This window comes from Nomia melanderi, chromosome 14 (assembly GCF_051020985.1).
Source record: "Nomia melanderi isolate GNS246 chromosome 14, iyNomMela1, whole genome shotgun sequence".
Taxonomy (NCBI): domain Eukaryota; kingdom Metazoa; phylum Arthropoda; class Insecta; order Hymenoptera; family Halictidae; genus Nomia; species Nomia melanderi.
The window spans coordinates 11,074,477-11,090,029 of NC_135012.1; the positions used below are offsets into that span (position 1 = coordinate 11,074,477).

Sequence of the window (15,553 nt, forward strand, 5' to 3'; positions counted from 1 at the left end):
CGTCGGTAACCCACACCCCGTGTCCCTTTCCATTCGACGAAGATTAAGTGGTTTTCAAGCCGCCCCCTTCCCACCTGCCCCCCTCGGCCTCGTATGGGCGTGAACACTGCCAGAGATATCGTAGATACGTACAATCGAGCAGGTGGAATTCACTCTGCGCATCGCGAATGCAATATATGTATATAGATGTATACTGGGTGGTACCAGATTTAACGATCAAACGGCGCTAGTAGTTACGTGTGTTACCCTTTGAGCTCCGGCGGAACATTTCATACATACTCGAGAACAGACAGACTTACAAACAGAACCTTGCGTTTCGAATTTTTATCTGAAGTTTATGAAATTTGTAGATAATACTAAAAATACGTTGGAGTTTCTTTATTATCGATAGAATCAAACAGGAACTTCTCGCATGCAGCGATATATCACTTCTTAGCAATCGGAGGGTTAAATAAGGAAAAGATAGTACTTTATCTTTTGAAGATAGTGCTTTTTCGCTTTAGTTTGGAAACTGAGTTAAAACTTCTTTAATTCTACATTAAAAAATGGTAAATGGTACTTCATTTTACTATTTCTAAGCAGATAATAAAAATATTAAAATAAACAGTTAACCCTTTGTAGACGAATGTCGACATTTTGGCGAGATCAAATTGTTATATTTAGAACGCTAAGTCGTAAACAAATGATTTAATCATTCAAACAACAAGAGATCAGTACGCAGTTCCTTTTTTCAATTATTTAAGCAATCGATATGAATTTAGCTTCATCTGCTAACGGTTTTCTGTGTTTCAAAGAATCTTCGTCAGCAAAGGGCTAAAAGGAAAATAAGTAAATAGGAAGTTTAAGAAAGTTTATAGCTCTGTTAACTCTATGTACCGTATAAGCTCCACTATTAATATAAAAAATTTCTTTACACCACAGGCTCACAGCACTATTTATATTAAATATTTCATCAAAATTCAAAAAATGGTATCACAACTTTTTACTCTTTCCGAGCATAATTCTGTCCAAGTTTATAGCAAATAAATATCAAACATGCATTGTTTAAGATGACACTTTGTAATACGTATATTACAGTATATAGACAAATACTTATAGAATTATTTATAGAATAATATTCATAGAATTTCTGTTACATGACATTTTAGCTTTATTTTCAGCTGTAGCATTCACCGGCAAAGCTTGAATACTAAACTCTGGTGCACCCCGTATACGTATGCGTACGCATGTACATATGATTCGAGATAAATTATTGCACGCGAGCGAACCCAAGAACAGGCCAGCACACGTGCGCCCGACGTGTCGTACGATTTTTCGTGTTCCGCTGCGTGCCATTGTAACTCTCCGCAGATAATCCGCTATTCAATCCTTTTTAACCTCGGAACGGATGATAGATACGACTGGTTAAATTCAATTATTCCAGCCACGGATGTTGCAACCCTTCTGGTTGAGAATTTGTATCCGGAAGTCTTGGACCTTGACAATTCGTCAATAATTCGTGTATTGGTAGATGTAGAATAATTATATTCATCAGTGTATTGTGTACACAAGATTTTCCTGATTAGGAAGAATGTTCGAGGAAGTTAATTTATATGAAATTACCTCTTTCTGTACGTTTTTGTTTCCTCATTTTCTTCGTTACTATAATTGTGAATATTAATTTTCTATTAATATTTTGCGAGAATGTAAAAATGTTTTCCATTTATTATTAGTACATACTCGCTTGGAAAATGAAACTAATAATATCGAAATAACGTTTACGTCGACCTGTGAAACGAATAATATCGATTTACACTCAAAATTTTCCTTACGAGTTTCATTGTCAGTATACAGGTAATTTAGTTACCAACGCATTAATAAGTATCGAAATTATTATAAAAAAATATTAGAAAGTATGCTCTGTGAAACGTCAAATAAGATAAAAGAAAATAAACTTGTCAATATAGCATAGTGACGATGTATATGAATAACAGCATCCTCATTTAATGGAATTCTTATCGATTATTATTCCAATCTCTCCAAGAAGGGATTCGTGTTATTTGTCGTTTGCTGAAATCGTAAAGATGGAAATTACGAAGCATCAGGGAATAAATCATGGAGCATTGCTGCAGCGTAATAGGGAATCAGATGAAATGGTTTGTTTTCGGACGAACATACGGATAGGAAAAGACAGCAGCTGCGGGTATTTACGCAGATATTGAAAACGTATTGTTTTCGGTGAATAGGTGATAGTGATTCCGCAATACGTCGGAAAATGCGGTCGCTAGTGCGCAATTCCAGATCAGACCATGTACAATGCTGCACCGCAAGAGCTATACATTACCGAATAGAATAGGACGCCGAATATTTGGAACTGTTATCGAAATTAGTGCTTTCGCTGTTCCTCGTTCAGCGCTATGGAAATCGGTTACAAACACGGTTGTCATCAATATTGCCAATCAAATCTAATCGATTCTGTAATGTCGGGCACTTTCAATTACTAAAAACTAAATTTCAGCTGAATCCAAAAGGAATATGAATTTTGATATGCATTCAAACTTCAGTAACTGAATTGCCTACAATATATTTAATCCGAAAAATTAGATTATATTATCAAATGAAAAAGAATTTAACAAGAAACCCTTGTCATACAATATCAAGTTAGATTCAGGAATAAAATGGCATTGAATTATTTTGAGTTTAAATTGAATACTACTTTTCTACTAATTAATTGTTATATTTTGAAATAAAGGTGGATGAATTGGAAATTATTATTTTGGTAAATTATTCATATAAAATCCTAATATAAATAAAATGTATCCAACAGTATTTCCACATTTTCCGAATGATTCCATCGAAATAAATAAATAAAAATTATATTCTCATGAAAGTCCATCCTAACGTTCATTCTCCAGACAACTCTGCCTTTCACAGACATGCGTATATACAGGTTCTCCATAAAAGGATTTCACCTAGAAATATGTAAAGTTTCCTAACACATGCACCACGTGCAAAAGTCACGTATCTCGTGCTACTTTAACATGCGCGAATCAAATATTACATAGGTAAAGGACAATACATAACGCAGAAATGGGATTATCAGTGCGCAGCCCTTCGCCTTTCCTCCACCTTCGAGCTGTATCCTTTTCGAGGAGGATCCTCGCTCTTCGCTCCAAGGGAAGAGGATATACTGGCATTTTGCATATCTGCGACTTTTCCGGGATATCGGGAGAGAGGAAAGATTTTCGTGACTGGAGAGTTTAATGGCGAGACACAAGTGGAAAGTAGTTTGGCGAAGGGTCCAAGGCGATTTTTCACGCCGAACGACGGGAAAATCTCGGTTGATACGACGGATCCCTGAACATTTTCGAGAACTATCCGGGCAGCCGCGGCTTTGCCAAATGTCGTGTAATAATGGAGTTATATTTGCGGAGCCAGTTGCACGGTGGAGTTTCAAATCGACAATGGTGTCTGGATTCAAGCAGCTATTTAATTCAAAATGATGCTCTCTAACTGCGCGGAACGCTTTGCGGGCCACGGGGGATACGAATGATCCCTAAACTATTTATATAGATATTTAGTATCTTTTATTGAATGCTCTGAAACACGGGAATAATTTATATTTATATCTTTGCAGTCGATTAAGCGAAACAAACGTAAAAAATGTGAAGCCAGTCAAGTGTTTTCTTGCTTTGTGCCTTTTTAAATGTATGGTTTTGTTGTTATATTTTTTTTGTTATATTTGAATCTTTTTCAAAAAACGAAACCTCTCCTCCGCAAACTCATAAATTTCCAGAGCTAAAAACCAGACACCGTCCAAACCATTTCGCATTCCCTCGAATCGCAAATATAACTCGAAAGGAAATTAGGGAAATATTTGGGTTATAATCAATACAAATCGGCGCGTAATTAATTAATAGCGCCGCTTCCGATGACGACAGGTAGGCCCCGATAAATTTCGAATTACGGCAAAGCTCCCGGAACGTTCCACTTTTCCCGGAAGGTTGATTCGCGGAGGAAACGGCCGGTTAAACCGGCTCGCATCGAACGGGGTATCTTTCTCCAGGATCCGGTGTAAACTGGCCGGGCGCGCAGTGCGGCCAAATGCCCGTTTTCTGTACAGAACTCAACAACTTAACGCACTGTTAACCGGCAATTTTACAGAGACGTTACTACACGTCACCGGACATTATTCCGTAATTAAATATGAAAGTGAGACGATCTAAATAAACTTCAATACATTATTTGTACAGTGAATTTAAATGTAACGTTGGACGTATCTTTTATATAACTTTGAATATTCGTGTTTGCATTATTCTACATTACCCATTGCAATTTTATATAAATAGAGCCGAATTTATTTGTACTAAATTACATGCAATCAGATCTAACTGCTTCGGAGAGTAATTTCCATTGTTCAAAGTCTGTATAAATATATTTAAGAGTGAACACAAGGTAGAAATATAAATACGTAATAAATCCGGAATGTCTATAGGGCAATCTTTCAGCGAGATAAACAGTGGTTATTATTTATTAACACTAAAACTACCGAGCAGTTAAATTAATTTTTTGAAATTTCTTAATAAAAATTCTAAGAGTGCATCTATCGAGACTCCGATTGATTTACAATTCAGTTTGCGTATTGCTAAATCAATTTCTTGAATAATCTCTCAGAGAAGTACCTTTTTAACAATTACAAACAGAAAATACGAGGAATGGGTCGTTTTGACTCGTCTGGTACTTTTAGTGTTAATTGTTGAAATAAAAATTATTTTATGTAGCAGGGACTGCTTAACAGATTGGTAACCTTCAATTTTCGTTACGCGAATAGTCGAATTTTTGAGTTTTGTCCACAGGCGGCCTGTTTCGGTAGCCGAGGATCGTTCCCAACGGAAATGTTGTTCCGTTTACGAGGGCCGGTTGATCTTTTTCGGGTATCGCGGCGATCGCGGAAACTTTGGATAATGGTCGCGACACAAAGGAGCGAATTTCGTGCCGCGGAATTCGCCGACATCCATCCTCCCCTTCATCCCCTATCATCCCACGCTGCTCTCTTTTCCCATCGGTACCTATAACCTCCGATCACGGAAGTGGCCCTCTTGCCTTTCGATTTTCTGGCTTCCTCTGTGCGCCACGAGCCACGGCCGTGGAAAGGGTTCGAAGGCCGATGAACCGAAACTATTTACCTGGTTCGGGACTTGGCTCGGTGCAAACATAAGCCCCGGCCCCCGGGTGCAGCGTTGCTTCTGAACACGTACGCTGCGACTGCCGCGGATATACACCGACGATCGAAAGTTTCGAACCGTTCGATATGTAACGTCACAAATTGTTAGGGATACCCGCGAGTAACGTCCTTTCTTGAAATTAAAGTTTATTTAACACAAAGTACCTGACGGATGAAAACGACCCATCCCTGGTTTCTTCCTTTTGCAATTAAGAAGATAGCTGCTTCTCTGAACAATTATCAAAGAAATTAATTGATTCACAATTCAGTTTGTGTATTGCTAATTCAAGGTCTTGATAAATGGAATCTTGAAGTTTTCATAGAGGAATTTCAAAAAGTCAGTTTAACTTCGTAGTAGTTAAGTGAACACATTCTTTTGATAAAGTATATTTAACAAAACGAGATTATACATTATACGATCGACCATGCGACCATGCGAACACCTCAACACTTTATCATGGCTACCTGATATTTTGTTGGTGAAGTTTTCTGAAATAACTGTTTTACAACATCTTTAAATGATATCGAATCTGCCAGTAAATTTAAGCAGCTCGCGAGATCAATGTTTCAGGTCATTTTAGCATTAATAGATCAACTTGATTCGACATTACTTATAGTTAGCCCTAAACATCATATAGCTTATAAATATATAACATAAAATAAAAAAAATTGCATATCTTTACATTTGACTAATACACACATATCCATGTTCCTTTATCGTACACAATTCTCCGATAAAAATTATTTACGAAAGGTGGAAGTTTTCCTTTTAACCTATCAGCTGATTTGACCGATCACGGTACATTTATTATTAATTCGCCTCGACGCGTTACGGTTCGTATAGAAACAGCTACGCCCGAGTCGATTGGCTCGGAACGTAGATAACGGGGATGATGCTGTTTGTTCAACAGATGTCTTGAAGCCTGCGCTTCCGTTTTATGGGGAGAGGATGTGTGACTTCTTTCTGTGTGTTGGATTGCGCGGCTTTGTACGTGCTTGTTCACGGCGAATGCTCGATTAAATCGGGTGGAAAGTGGAGTTTTGTAAAATTGAACATGGGATTGAGGTTCCTGTTTGTATAGGGGAAACGGTCTTCGGAGAGTTGGTCGTTATTTAATTTCTGCTTTCGCTCAGTGATGTTTGGAAATGAAATTGCGTAGATTTGTAGAGTATACTTTTAGCAGCGGAAATGGAAGATTCTTGCTGATGTACTTGTTGATTTTGTTTTATGTTGATAAGGTTCACGATAAATTACTATTATTCGTAACACTTGATTTTACCTTGTCTTAGCGATTTACTTAGTCTCATGTATAATATTAAGCTTCGTGTGATGTATTAATACGTGAAATACTGAAAGATTTTGTTTCTTAATTTATGTATATTTTCTCATTACCTAGTTGCAGACTAACGTCTGTACCTCGTAGATAAATATTGAATATTTCTAGTGAAAAGTATTATGAGTGTAGAGGCTTAATTATTATTATTGGTATTGTTGTCACTACTGTCGAGCAAAATGGAGTTTCTTCAATTTTTCAAATCTTCCGCTAATTTTTATTTGTATGTTATTCAACGAAAATTAGAGTAAAAGAAGTATTTTATATAAAAGTTCACATAAAGTTTCACTCTTTATTTTTAGATATTTCTCCATATATATTATTTTTCCTGGATTATTTTCTTCTCTTTTATTTTCTTCGTTCTACGCAATTGAACCTGGAGTTGACTAACAGTCCGTACGTCGGAAATGTTTACCTCAAGGACTGAATTAATTCCGAGTTCCGTAACCGCTAAATATTCCGTATTGCTTTTGATCTAAGCGAACACGTCGGTTAGTATTAAATATACTGCGCGCACCATAACATTTCCGTATGTAATTTTAAATAATAATGAAATGCTCGTGGAGGTTCCTCACCTTGATTGAAAGGCGGAATATTCACCAAGGCGTCAAATTAGCAGGTTCTCCACTTCGCTAGAAGTTCCTCGCTGCTTGTGAATCGCAAATTGCTAATCATCACTGCAAATCTAACTTGATTTCGTGTTGATGCAGCTAATAATTTTCTCCGAAATGTCGGCATCCATGTGCCTATAATTAGAACGCATTATGAATGCTGCGAAATCATAATAATGGTTTAATATTTGCCCCAAAATCATTCCACCGATTGATGACGCTTTCGTCTGAACATCTAAATATTCGAAATATATTTTTCACAGCAACCATTGGAACAGAAAATAATAAAAAACATATTAAATATGTGTCGCATAAAGTTAAATCGTGTGAAATCAGATGAAAATTAAAGTACCTCCTCTTAAAATAATTAATTAAAATTCACTGGTTCCTCAATTACTGTCATAAGGAGTAAACACATATGCTCCTTCATTAACGATATTGTTTAGTTCTATATTCCTCCTTTCCAACCTTTAAACATTTCACAATGAAAAACTTCATTAAACTTTAATATTTCCTTTTAATCAGTGCGCTTTTGTCGCGAACGCAAAATAAAAGAGGCAGCGATTGAAAGTAAGCAAATATGAATAACTAATTGCCGCAATTTCGTTTTATCCTCAATTACATTACACGGTAATTGTCAAAGGAAACCCACGCAGCCGATATTCCGGAAGTAATCGCCAGCCTCGAATCAATGATAAAAAAATAAAGATCTCACTTTCAATTCTGCATAAAAATCTGAAAACTTCATTCATTGAAAATCAACGTCAATTCGATTGCAATGTATACGAAAACAAAAAATACCTCCACGATTCCCGCAAAAGTAAAAACGTCCGGTTTCGATTCGCATCGATCCGTGTTCTCAAAGTTCCAACGTCGAAACAAATGCATAAGTATGCCAGGCGATTTTTCACGTGGCGTCCGAACAACAAAAATTCCTGGTGCTCGCAGGTCAATCGTAAACTTCTCCGTTCGCTTAAATTCGCAATATCAAAAGCGCGAGCGCACGTCATAGATTAATCCTTAAGTCCGGCACGGTTCCATGCCAAACAGCGGAGCGCCGTTCTCGTTCGCAACATTTATTGTTAAACGTAAATCGATACTAATTCAGCTCGCGGTCGGCAAGCATAAATACCACCGTGCCGCGAGACACATGCAGAGCACACACGTACATTATATCGTCCTTGGTAGCTCAGAGGCTCCGATGGGAATTTAATTTTCGTCGTCAAAGGGCGACGCCGCTTATGCGAATTTAGCATGCGGCAGAAAGAAACGTGCAACCGGAGTGTGCAGTGTGGTGTGAAAGGGGCTGCAGGGGGGATGGGAAGGGTGGACGGGGGGAGGTTGGATGTTGGATGGTGGCCGTGTTGGTGGGTGTGGCAGGGCAGCAGGGTGAGTACGAGGTGGTACAGAGAGGGTGGATTCAAAAAGAATGAAATAACGGATTGGGTTGCGGCCAACTGGCCGGCTTCCAACCAATCCTTAGTCGCCTGGATGCCGGAGTATATTATGTATACCATTCACCGGCCTTATATCCGTGCCCCCGTGGAATCGTCCAGATGCATCCCATTCAAAATCATATTTCCCTTGCGCGCGTTGTCCTTCAAGGGACCGGTGCCGAAACAATAATTGAGAATGAACGATTCACCGGTCCCGTTTTCCAGCGTTCATTAAAGGGACCTGCTGGTCTAGATAGTTGACAATAAATCGATCTTCAGATTTTCTTCATTTCTGTAACACTGAAAATGTATTTCAACGACTTAGTATCAAGTTGATGAAATAAAAATTGAGAATCAACGGTTCACGAGTCTTTGCGGCGTTCGCTAGAGGGATCTTCTGGTCTAGAAAGTCCAAAATAAGATCTTCCTTCAGATTTTCTTCATTTCTGTAACACTGAAAATGTATTTCAAAGACTCAATATTAAGTTGATGAAATAAAAATTGAGAATCAACGGTTCACGTTGAATTCTTTCAATTTGTATATACCCAAACCTAAGAAATCATTTTAATAATACACTTAACTACATGAAAGCTCTTGTTAGAATTAAGGTGATTGTGTTAAATCAAAGCAATTTCCTTAAAAAGGAAATGAGTTTTCTTTTAATTCAAATAAACAAATCGTATAAGAAAGAGCATTGATTGTACTACAGCAATAAAGTTTCTAACATACTGTACGAACAAGTATTTTCATAAATAACTTGTCACATTATTTTAGTTTACATCCACATCAATGTAACCTATTATCAAAGAAATTCTTTTCCCAGCTTCAATTGTAATTTTTATAAAAATCTTTTGTCACGCGGTACATTAACGGGCACTTCGCCGATTCCGCCGGGTTAGCCGTATTCGCTTCCTGGAAAATTTTTCGCTCGAATCGCTCGCAATTATCTGTATAAATAGAGCGAGCACCGAGCGGCGCTACTTGGACTGCAACGAAATTATTAAGAAAATTGGGGGAGCGACGCTTCGAAATCTGTTACCGTTCTCCAAGCGGGAACGATTTTTGTGTATCCGCGAGGAAAATTCAGCCGTTCGATGGATTCTGCTCCGTTTCTCTGCTAATCGTGCTCAGCTACGTTCCGAGTGCCCGAATAATTAGATTCAAGAACCGTCTGGCCCTGGATAGGTTTGGGTAACAGTTTTCTCTATATAATATAGCGGGTCGCCGAAATATTTGGACGCTCACATAATAGGTTAGAAAGTATTGTAACTGATGATAAATTTGTAACGTTTCTTGGAGAAGTTTATCTGTGTCTAGGTACGTTTTATTTATATGCGTACAGGTTGTACGAAACTGTAGAACGTATATTTAAGACTGAGAAGTAAATTACTTCGTAAAAAATACTTGCTCTTTTTTTATTTGCGTTTATTTTAAGGTGGTCACATTAACAGTAGTCATTAGTGACCACCAACATTTGGGCACATTACTTTGCTTCTTAAATTTCTCGACAGAATTTTCTTAACTTCTTAATTAATTTAGAATAATTTTAATTAAGTGGCACGCAATTACTGAGGAATTGTATACAAAAGTTTGTAGTGTATTGATACAAATTCTACACCACTACAGCCGCATGCTACAAGTTTATGGACAAGATATCAAATTTATTCCGAATTGTTAATTACTACGCAGAATTGAGGTAGAGGAAAAACAAGGCAATTAATAAATTAAATGGTATGCAATAAATATGCTACGTTATATTAAATTAAATAGAATGTATGTAATGTATGTAAATAGTTGCAAGAAACTTTCATTTCATAAAAACATTTACATAGATTCAAGTTTGTTTTTTACTATAATTTAATCATCGTATCATGCATTTTAAGTAAATGATTTATGGAATATAATAAGGAATGTAATGTGTGGTGATACAATATTATCTCAAAATTATAAAAATGCTATTCTTTATTTATCGTTTGCAATTGTTTTATTGTTATTACTAGGAGGGAAATGGGAAATTTTCAGATTCTCTTGTCACAATAAATATATGGATATTACACGATTTGAAATTGCAGTTATTATGTAACGACATTTTTCATGACATACATTTTGGGAATATCCGATGCATATTGTATACAAACGAATATTTTGTTTTAGAATAAGACCAGATTGTGCAAAAGTAATCAATCGAATTTTCACATATATCATTAAAATGATTTGCACACACAAAATGCTGACAATTATCCTGTAATAATAACAATACATTACACAATTTTGTAGAATTGATCCGTTGAAAAATTTCAACTTACTTTTTCTTTTTTCACGAAATATTTGTCTTCTGTTAATGTTACGTAACCAAAAAATGTGCAAAATAATGGAATTATTTTTAATATAAAACTGTTAATATTGAAATTCTAATAATAATAAATGAAGTAAAATCTTGTTAAGGTTAAGAAGTTAATATCAAGACTGTCGGATTGATTAAGCAGAATGTTGTTATCGAGTGATCCCGTTTCATTTCTAGAGCAGAGTTCAGAGCACAGTACTCGATGAAATTCAACTGATCCTTTGTGCTTCGTGCTTGCGACAGAATTTGTCTGTTCACATTCTTCTGGTTTCCTCCGGAGGGCCAAAGCATTCTTTTCCAACAGGAATTCTCAAATTCTTCAATTATCCCCTTTGGCGTAACGACGCAGTAACCAATTGACAACACGTATACTATGCACTTATTGTGGGTTAAAAATTCCGTTTCGTGAATTTAATCTTTAAAAAACTGTAAATATGAATTGAAGAAACTGATACAAAACAATGCAAAATAATTAGAAATAATGAAAAAACATTTCTAACAAATGTTAGCATTTAATGAAATCTTTTTAAATAAAGACAGCATTTTACTAAAACAGAGAAACAAATGATGTTCCATTTATCTCCGAATGGCAACTGCCTCAGAGAAATTTGTTGCAAATCGATTGATTAACCCTTCGATTAATTTAATTTAAAGAAAAGTCAATGTAATAGTTCAACGCCGCTGCACTAATTAATTGGTCTCAGAACCCAATAGTTTCGTTCAATGTGGCGGTATTAACGTTGCCTCAGAGCACTTTGCAAGAGCGACAGTGATCCAACCGTTGGCAAATTCTGTTTGGCGGGTCGGCTAAGGGCAATTTAAAGCTTTAAGCTGAGACGGTCATCAAGAGAAATGCGGAGCATTGAATCAAGAACGATCTAACTCGCGCATTCGATTCCTTTCTCCATTTCAGCTTGCTCCATTTATCCACCGGTGACAGTAAATTGCGAATTATCGGAAAGTCACAGAAGAAAATTACTTGCTCGCAATCTTTTGGTTTCGGCGTCATTCGACCTACGTTATAATGATGAGCCGGAGACGACGACCTATTAATATCGATTATTTCAAGTACTCTTTATAGTTTTATGTTCGCTTTTTTCAATGAAACTCTATCGACCAGTGTAATAATTACTTAACAATTGAATTTATCTAACGTTTACTAATTAAACAGTGTCCACAGAGTATCTAATATCCGTAGATTATTTTAAATTTCATCTATTTTATTATGATTTATACGTAATTATGTTTATTATGAGCGCAGGATTAAAGTAAAAATTAAATTTTTATTAATATGATAAATACAGACTAATTTCAGTAATATTTATATTCGTTAATTTCAATTTAAAATCTTCGCCACGTGCTTGACTCAAAATTATAAAACAAAGGGTTAATGTGGATTCGTATATGATCTTTAAATGGCGAAATATTTACTGATAAAAGTAGACGAAGCAACGTTGAAACTATTCGATCGAGAATAGTATTACTTTTCAATTAGGAGATGCTCATATCATGCAACAAGAAGCATGTCTATTCATTGGCATTGCCTTCAGTTCAGTGCTGAATGGCGAAGCAAATATATTATTTCCGATAACTACGATTTATCGTTCAGAGACATAGTGGCAACAAATCAGGCGCGTTCCCGGCAATTTGAATTTACAGCTTCAAAGCAGAGATAGCCGCATCGTTGAATTCCTAACCTCAAAATCTAACATCAGCATTCCTCCGCAGCCATTGTATTCTACAGCTTGCTCAGGCACGATAATTTCACATTTTCTGTCAACCGTTGCGCATTCAATAATTATTTGTACTCGTACTAACAAACATACACTCTTAATTCTTATTTTTAATACGTGAACAAATCTTTATTTTATAACTTTTCATTTGTACAGTGGATTTTTCATCTACAAAAAATTGCACTTCGTTCATTGATAACTATTATATACTGTTAATCAGAAATGTTAGCTCGTTTACCTGAAAAATGAAAAATTTGACTTTTTTAGTAGAAAAAATGAAAACATATTTTAGCTTTTATGTAAACATGTTTCGAGTTACTCAATTAAATAGTTATTATACTATTTTACATTTTCTCCCTCCTTTAAAAGCATGTAAATACACTGGTAAAGTATTTTTGAATGATACTGTAGCCATGTTAGCAATCTTTTCCAACCATTCGATGCGCGTTCCCGTTAACTCTTTATTTGCCTATTAGGGGAGCGCAGCTTTTCGCTCTCGAACATAGAAAGGTGTGAAACAGGAAAATATCCACTTCTTTACTTCACACTGAAAAACGTTTCTATTAGAGGACGTGAAATCACTTTAGAACTTCAAAGTACTCGAAAAACGAATATTGAATTCTATGCATTCGAAATTGCTTTAAGCACAATAAATCGATTATAGTTCCAGGCAGAATTGCTAACAGGACACAGTAGTAATTCAATGTTTTAATGCTCGGGAACACCTGTATCGAGAACAAAAGAGCTGTTAGGGATTAGAATTTAATAGAAAGTGTTTATTTCATTCTGAAAAACGAAAATTATATTCTGTGATACTTAGAAAATAATCGAACGAACCAGTATTATTAATAATATTAATAATATTAATGCAATGAATTTCTCTTTTGATTTTATACGATAATTCTGCCAGTTTAATAAGATAGTAGATATACAAAGGAAACTACGAATTTCTGAGAAATTTCAAAATATTTGTTAAAACATGAAATAAAGAAATAAATAATATTGTAATCATTAACTTATATCTTATAAATCCTGAATTAAATTTTTACGTGTAAATGATTTTATTATAAACAATGTTCTGAAGTACTAGCATAATAACTGTCATAAATAGGATAGAAAGAAGTATTTCAGTTAATGATTATCGCAATTAAATAATTAATAATTATCGGAATAAGCTTGCTTGTTAATGAATCCAACACACAAGGTATACACGTAAATACATTTCAGTTATCAAATGTTTAATTATATAATTACTTTCACATAACTGACGGAGTTTGTTCAAGTTTCCTACTTCATTGGAATACTGTAAATGGAAAATGAACAATGTAATGGCCGAGATCATTGGAAGCTAATTAAAACAACTGAAATCGAATTCAATAGGGAATTACGAGTTTTCGAATTTAAATGAAGAATATTGGCTCTTCTTACGAATTACAAACAATTATATGCACTTCAATCTTTAAAACTTTGCATTTTAACTATTGTTCGAACGTTAATTGGACCAATCGAAATAAAATACCATCCATAACTCAACTCACGGAGCTACGGAAACATTGACTGTACAACCGATCACCTATTTCCGTTTCTAATTAGATTTGAATAATCAAATTTACCCGCGTTTTGTTTGAAATATATTCTATATAATTTAGAATATTCGTTTCAGCGATAATTATATACAATATTCGATTTAAATGAACATCCACAGGCTGCGGACCTTTCGAAAACATCAACAAATAGTACATCGAAACTCGGAATGAAATACAAATTTCGCTCGTCGATAAAAATATTTCGTACGTTAAAAATAAAATGAAAATACAATGAACTTTTATTAATATACACAGGTGTTATACATTTCAAACAATCCTGTACGCCGTGAATTTATAAAGATCTGCAATGCAGACGTTAACCCTCAGCTTTATAATATCAAATGAAACGGCGATGAATATTTTGCTTCAAATTTAATAAATATAAATATTATTCACACAAACTGAAAAAGCATCCTATTTTATAAATATTTAACATTCAAACACGTACGTAGTTGATTTAAAGTATTCCCGAGAAATTACGTACGAACGAAGAACTAAGTCTAGCCAAGAAAAAGAATCATTACACAATTGATTCACTATATTAATTAAGAATACATTTCCGATATTATTCAGTCTCGAATATTTAATCATTCAACCGATTGTCTTTCGACTGGAGTATACTCGGAATTTATTCCTACCAAAAACTATGTTACATCGATTCGATCTTTTCTTGTGAATATATTTTTCACGGTACACTCAAGTACCGAAAAATGCGAATAAAATAATTGTCGTATTTTTGGTTAAATTTCGCAAATGAATTAATAAGGCGAGCACTTAACGGAAGGCTGGATAGACCTCCCGCGCCGTTTAAAAATCAATCAGATCCCGTTTAACGTTAACAATCGTTCGTTACAGCGCGGATGAAGGGTTCGACGGTACTTATCCAACGAACGTCGTCGTGAAGAACAATGGGACCTGCTTATACGTACCGCCCGGCATATTCAAGAGCACTTGCAAGATAGACATTACCTGGTTCCCCTTTGACGATCAACGCTGCGAAATGAAATTCGGTTCCTGGACGTACGACGGTTTTCAAGTAAGCGATTAACTCTTCCACGGTTTTCGTACCTCGCCGATTGGAAACAAATTTCTTTTTCTTTTATTCCAATGAAAGTTACTTTATACCCTTTTAACATTAAACGTATCATTGATTGAATGACCAGTTTCAGAATTTGATTTGAAATTCTGCAGTTTCTTTCGTTCGTTTAACTTTATGAATGTATTGTTCGATTAATCAGTTTTTCAATTTTTGTTTCTTTTCCTTTCTATTTCCCATTGTCATCGAAAAAACATATACATGTTAAA

At 35.4% G+C, this 15,553-nt stretch overlaps 1 protein-coding gene across 3 annotated transcripts in view; it reads left to right on the plus strand.

The window, feature by feature from the left end:
- Positions 1 to 15,553, plus strand: part of nAChRa7 (nicotinic acetylcholine receptor alpha7 subunit) — a 295,344-nt gene that overhangs the window by 251,076 nt on the left and 28,715 nt on the right. For all 3 annotated transcript variants that reach the window (XM_076373959.1, XM_031981243.2, XM_076373960.1), the window contains one exon: positions 15,104 to 15,284. In XM_076373959.1, the coding sequence (XP_076230074.1) occupies positions 15,104 to 15,284 (181 nt within the window). The remainder of the gene's footprint in view (positions 1 to 15,103; positions 15,285 to 15,553) is intronic.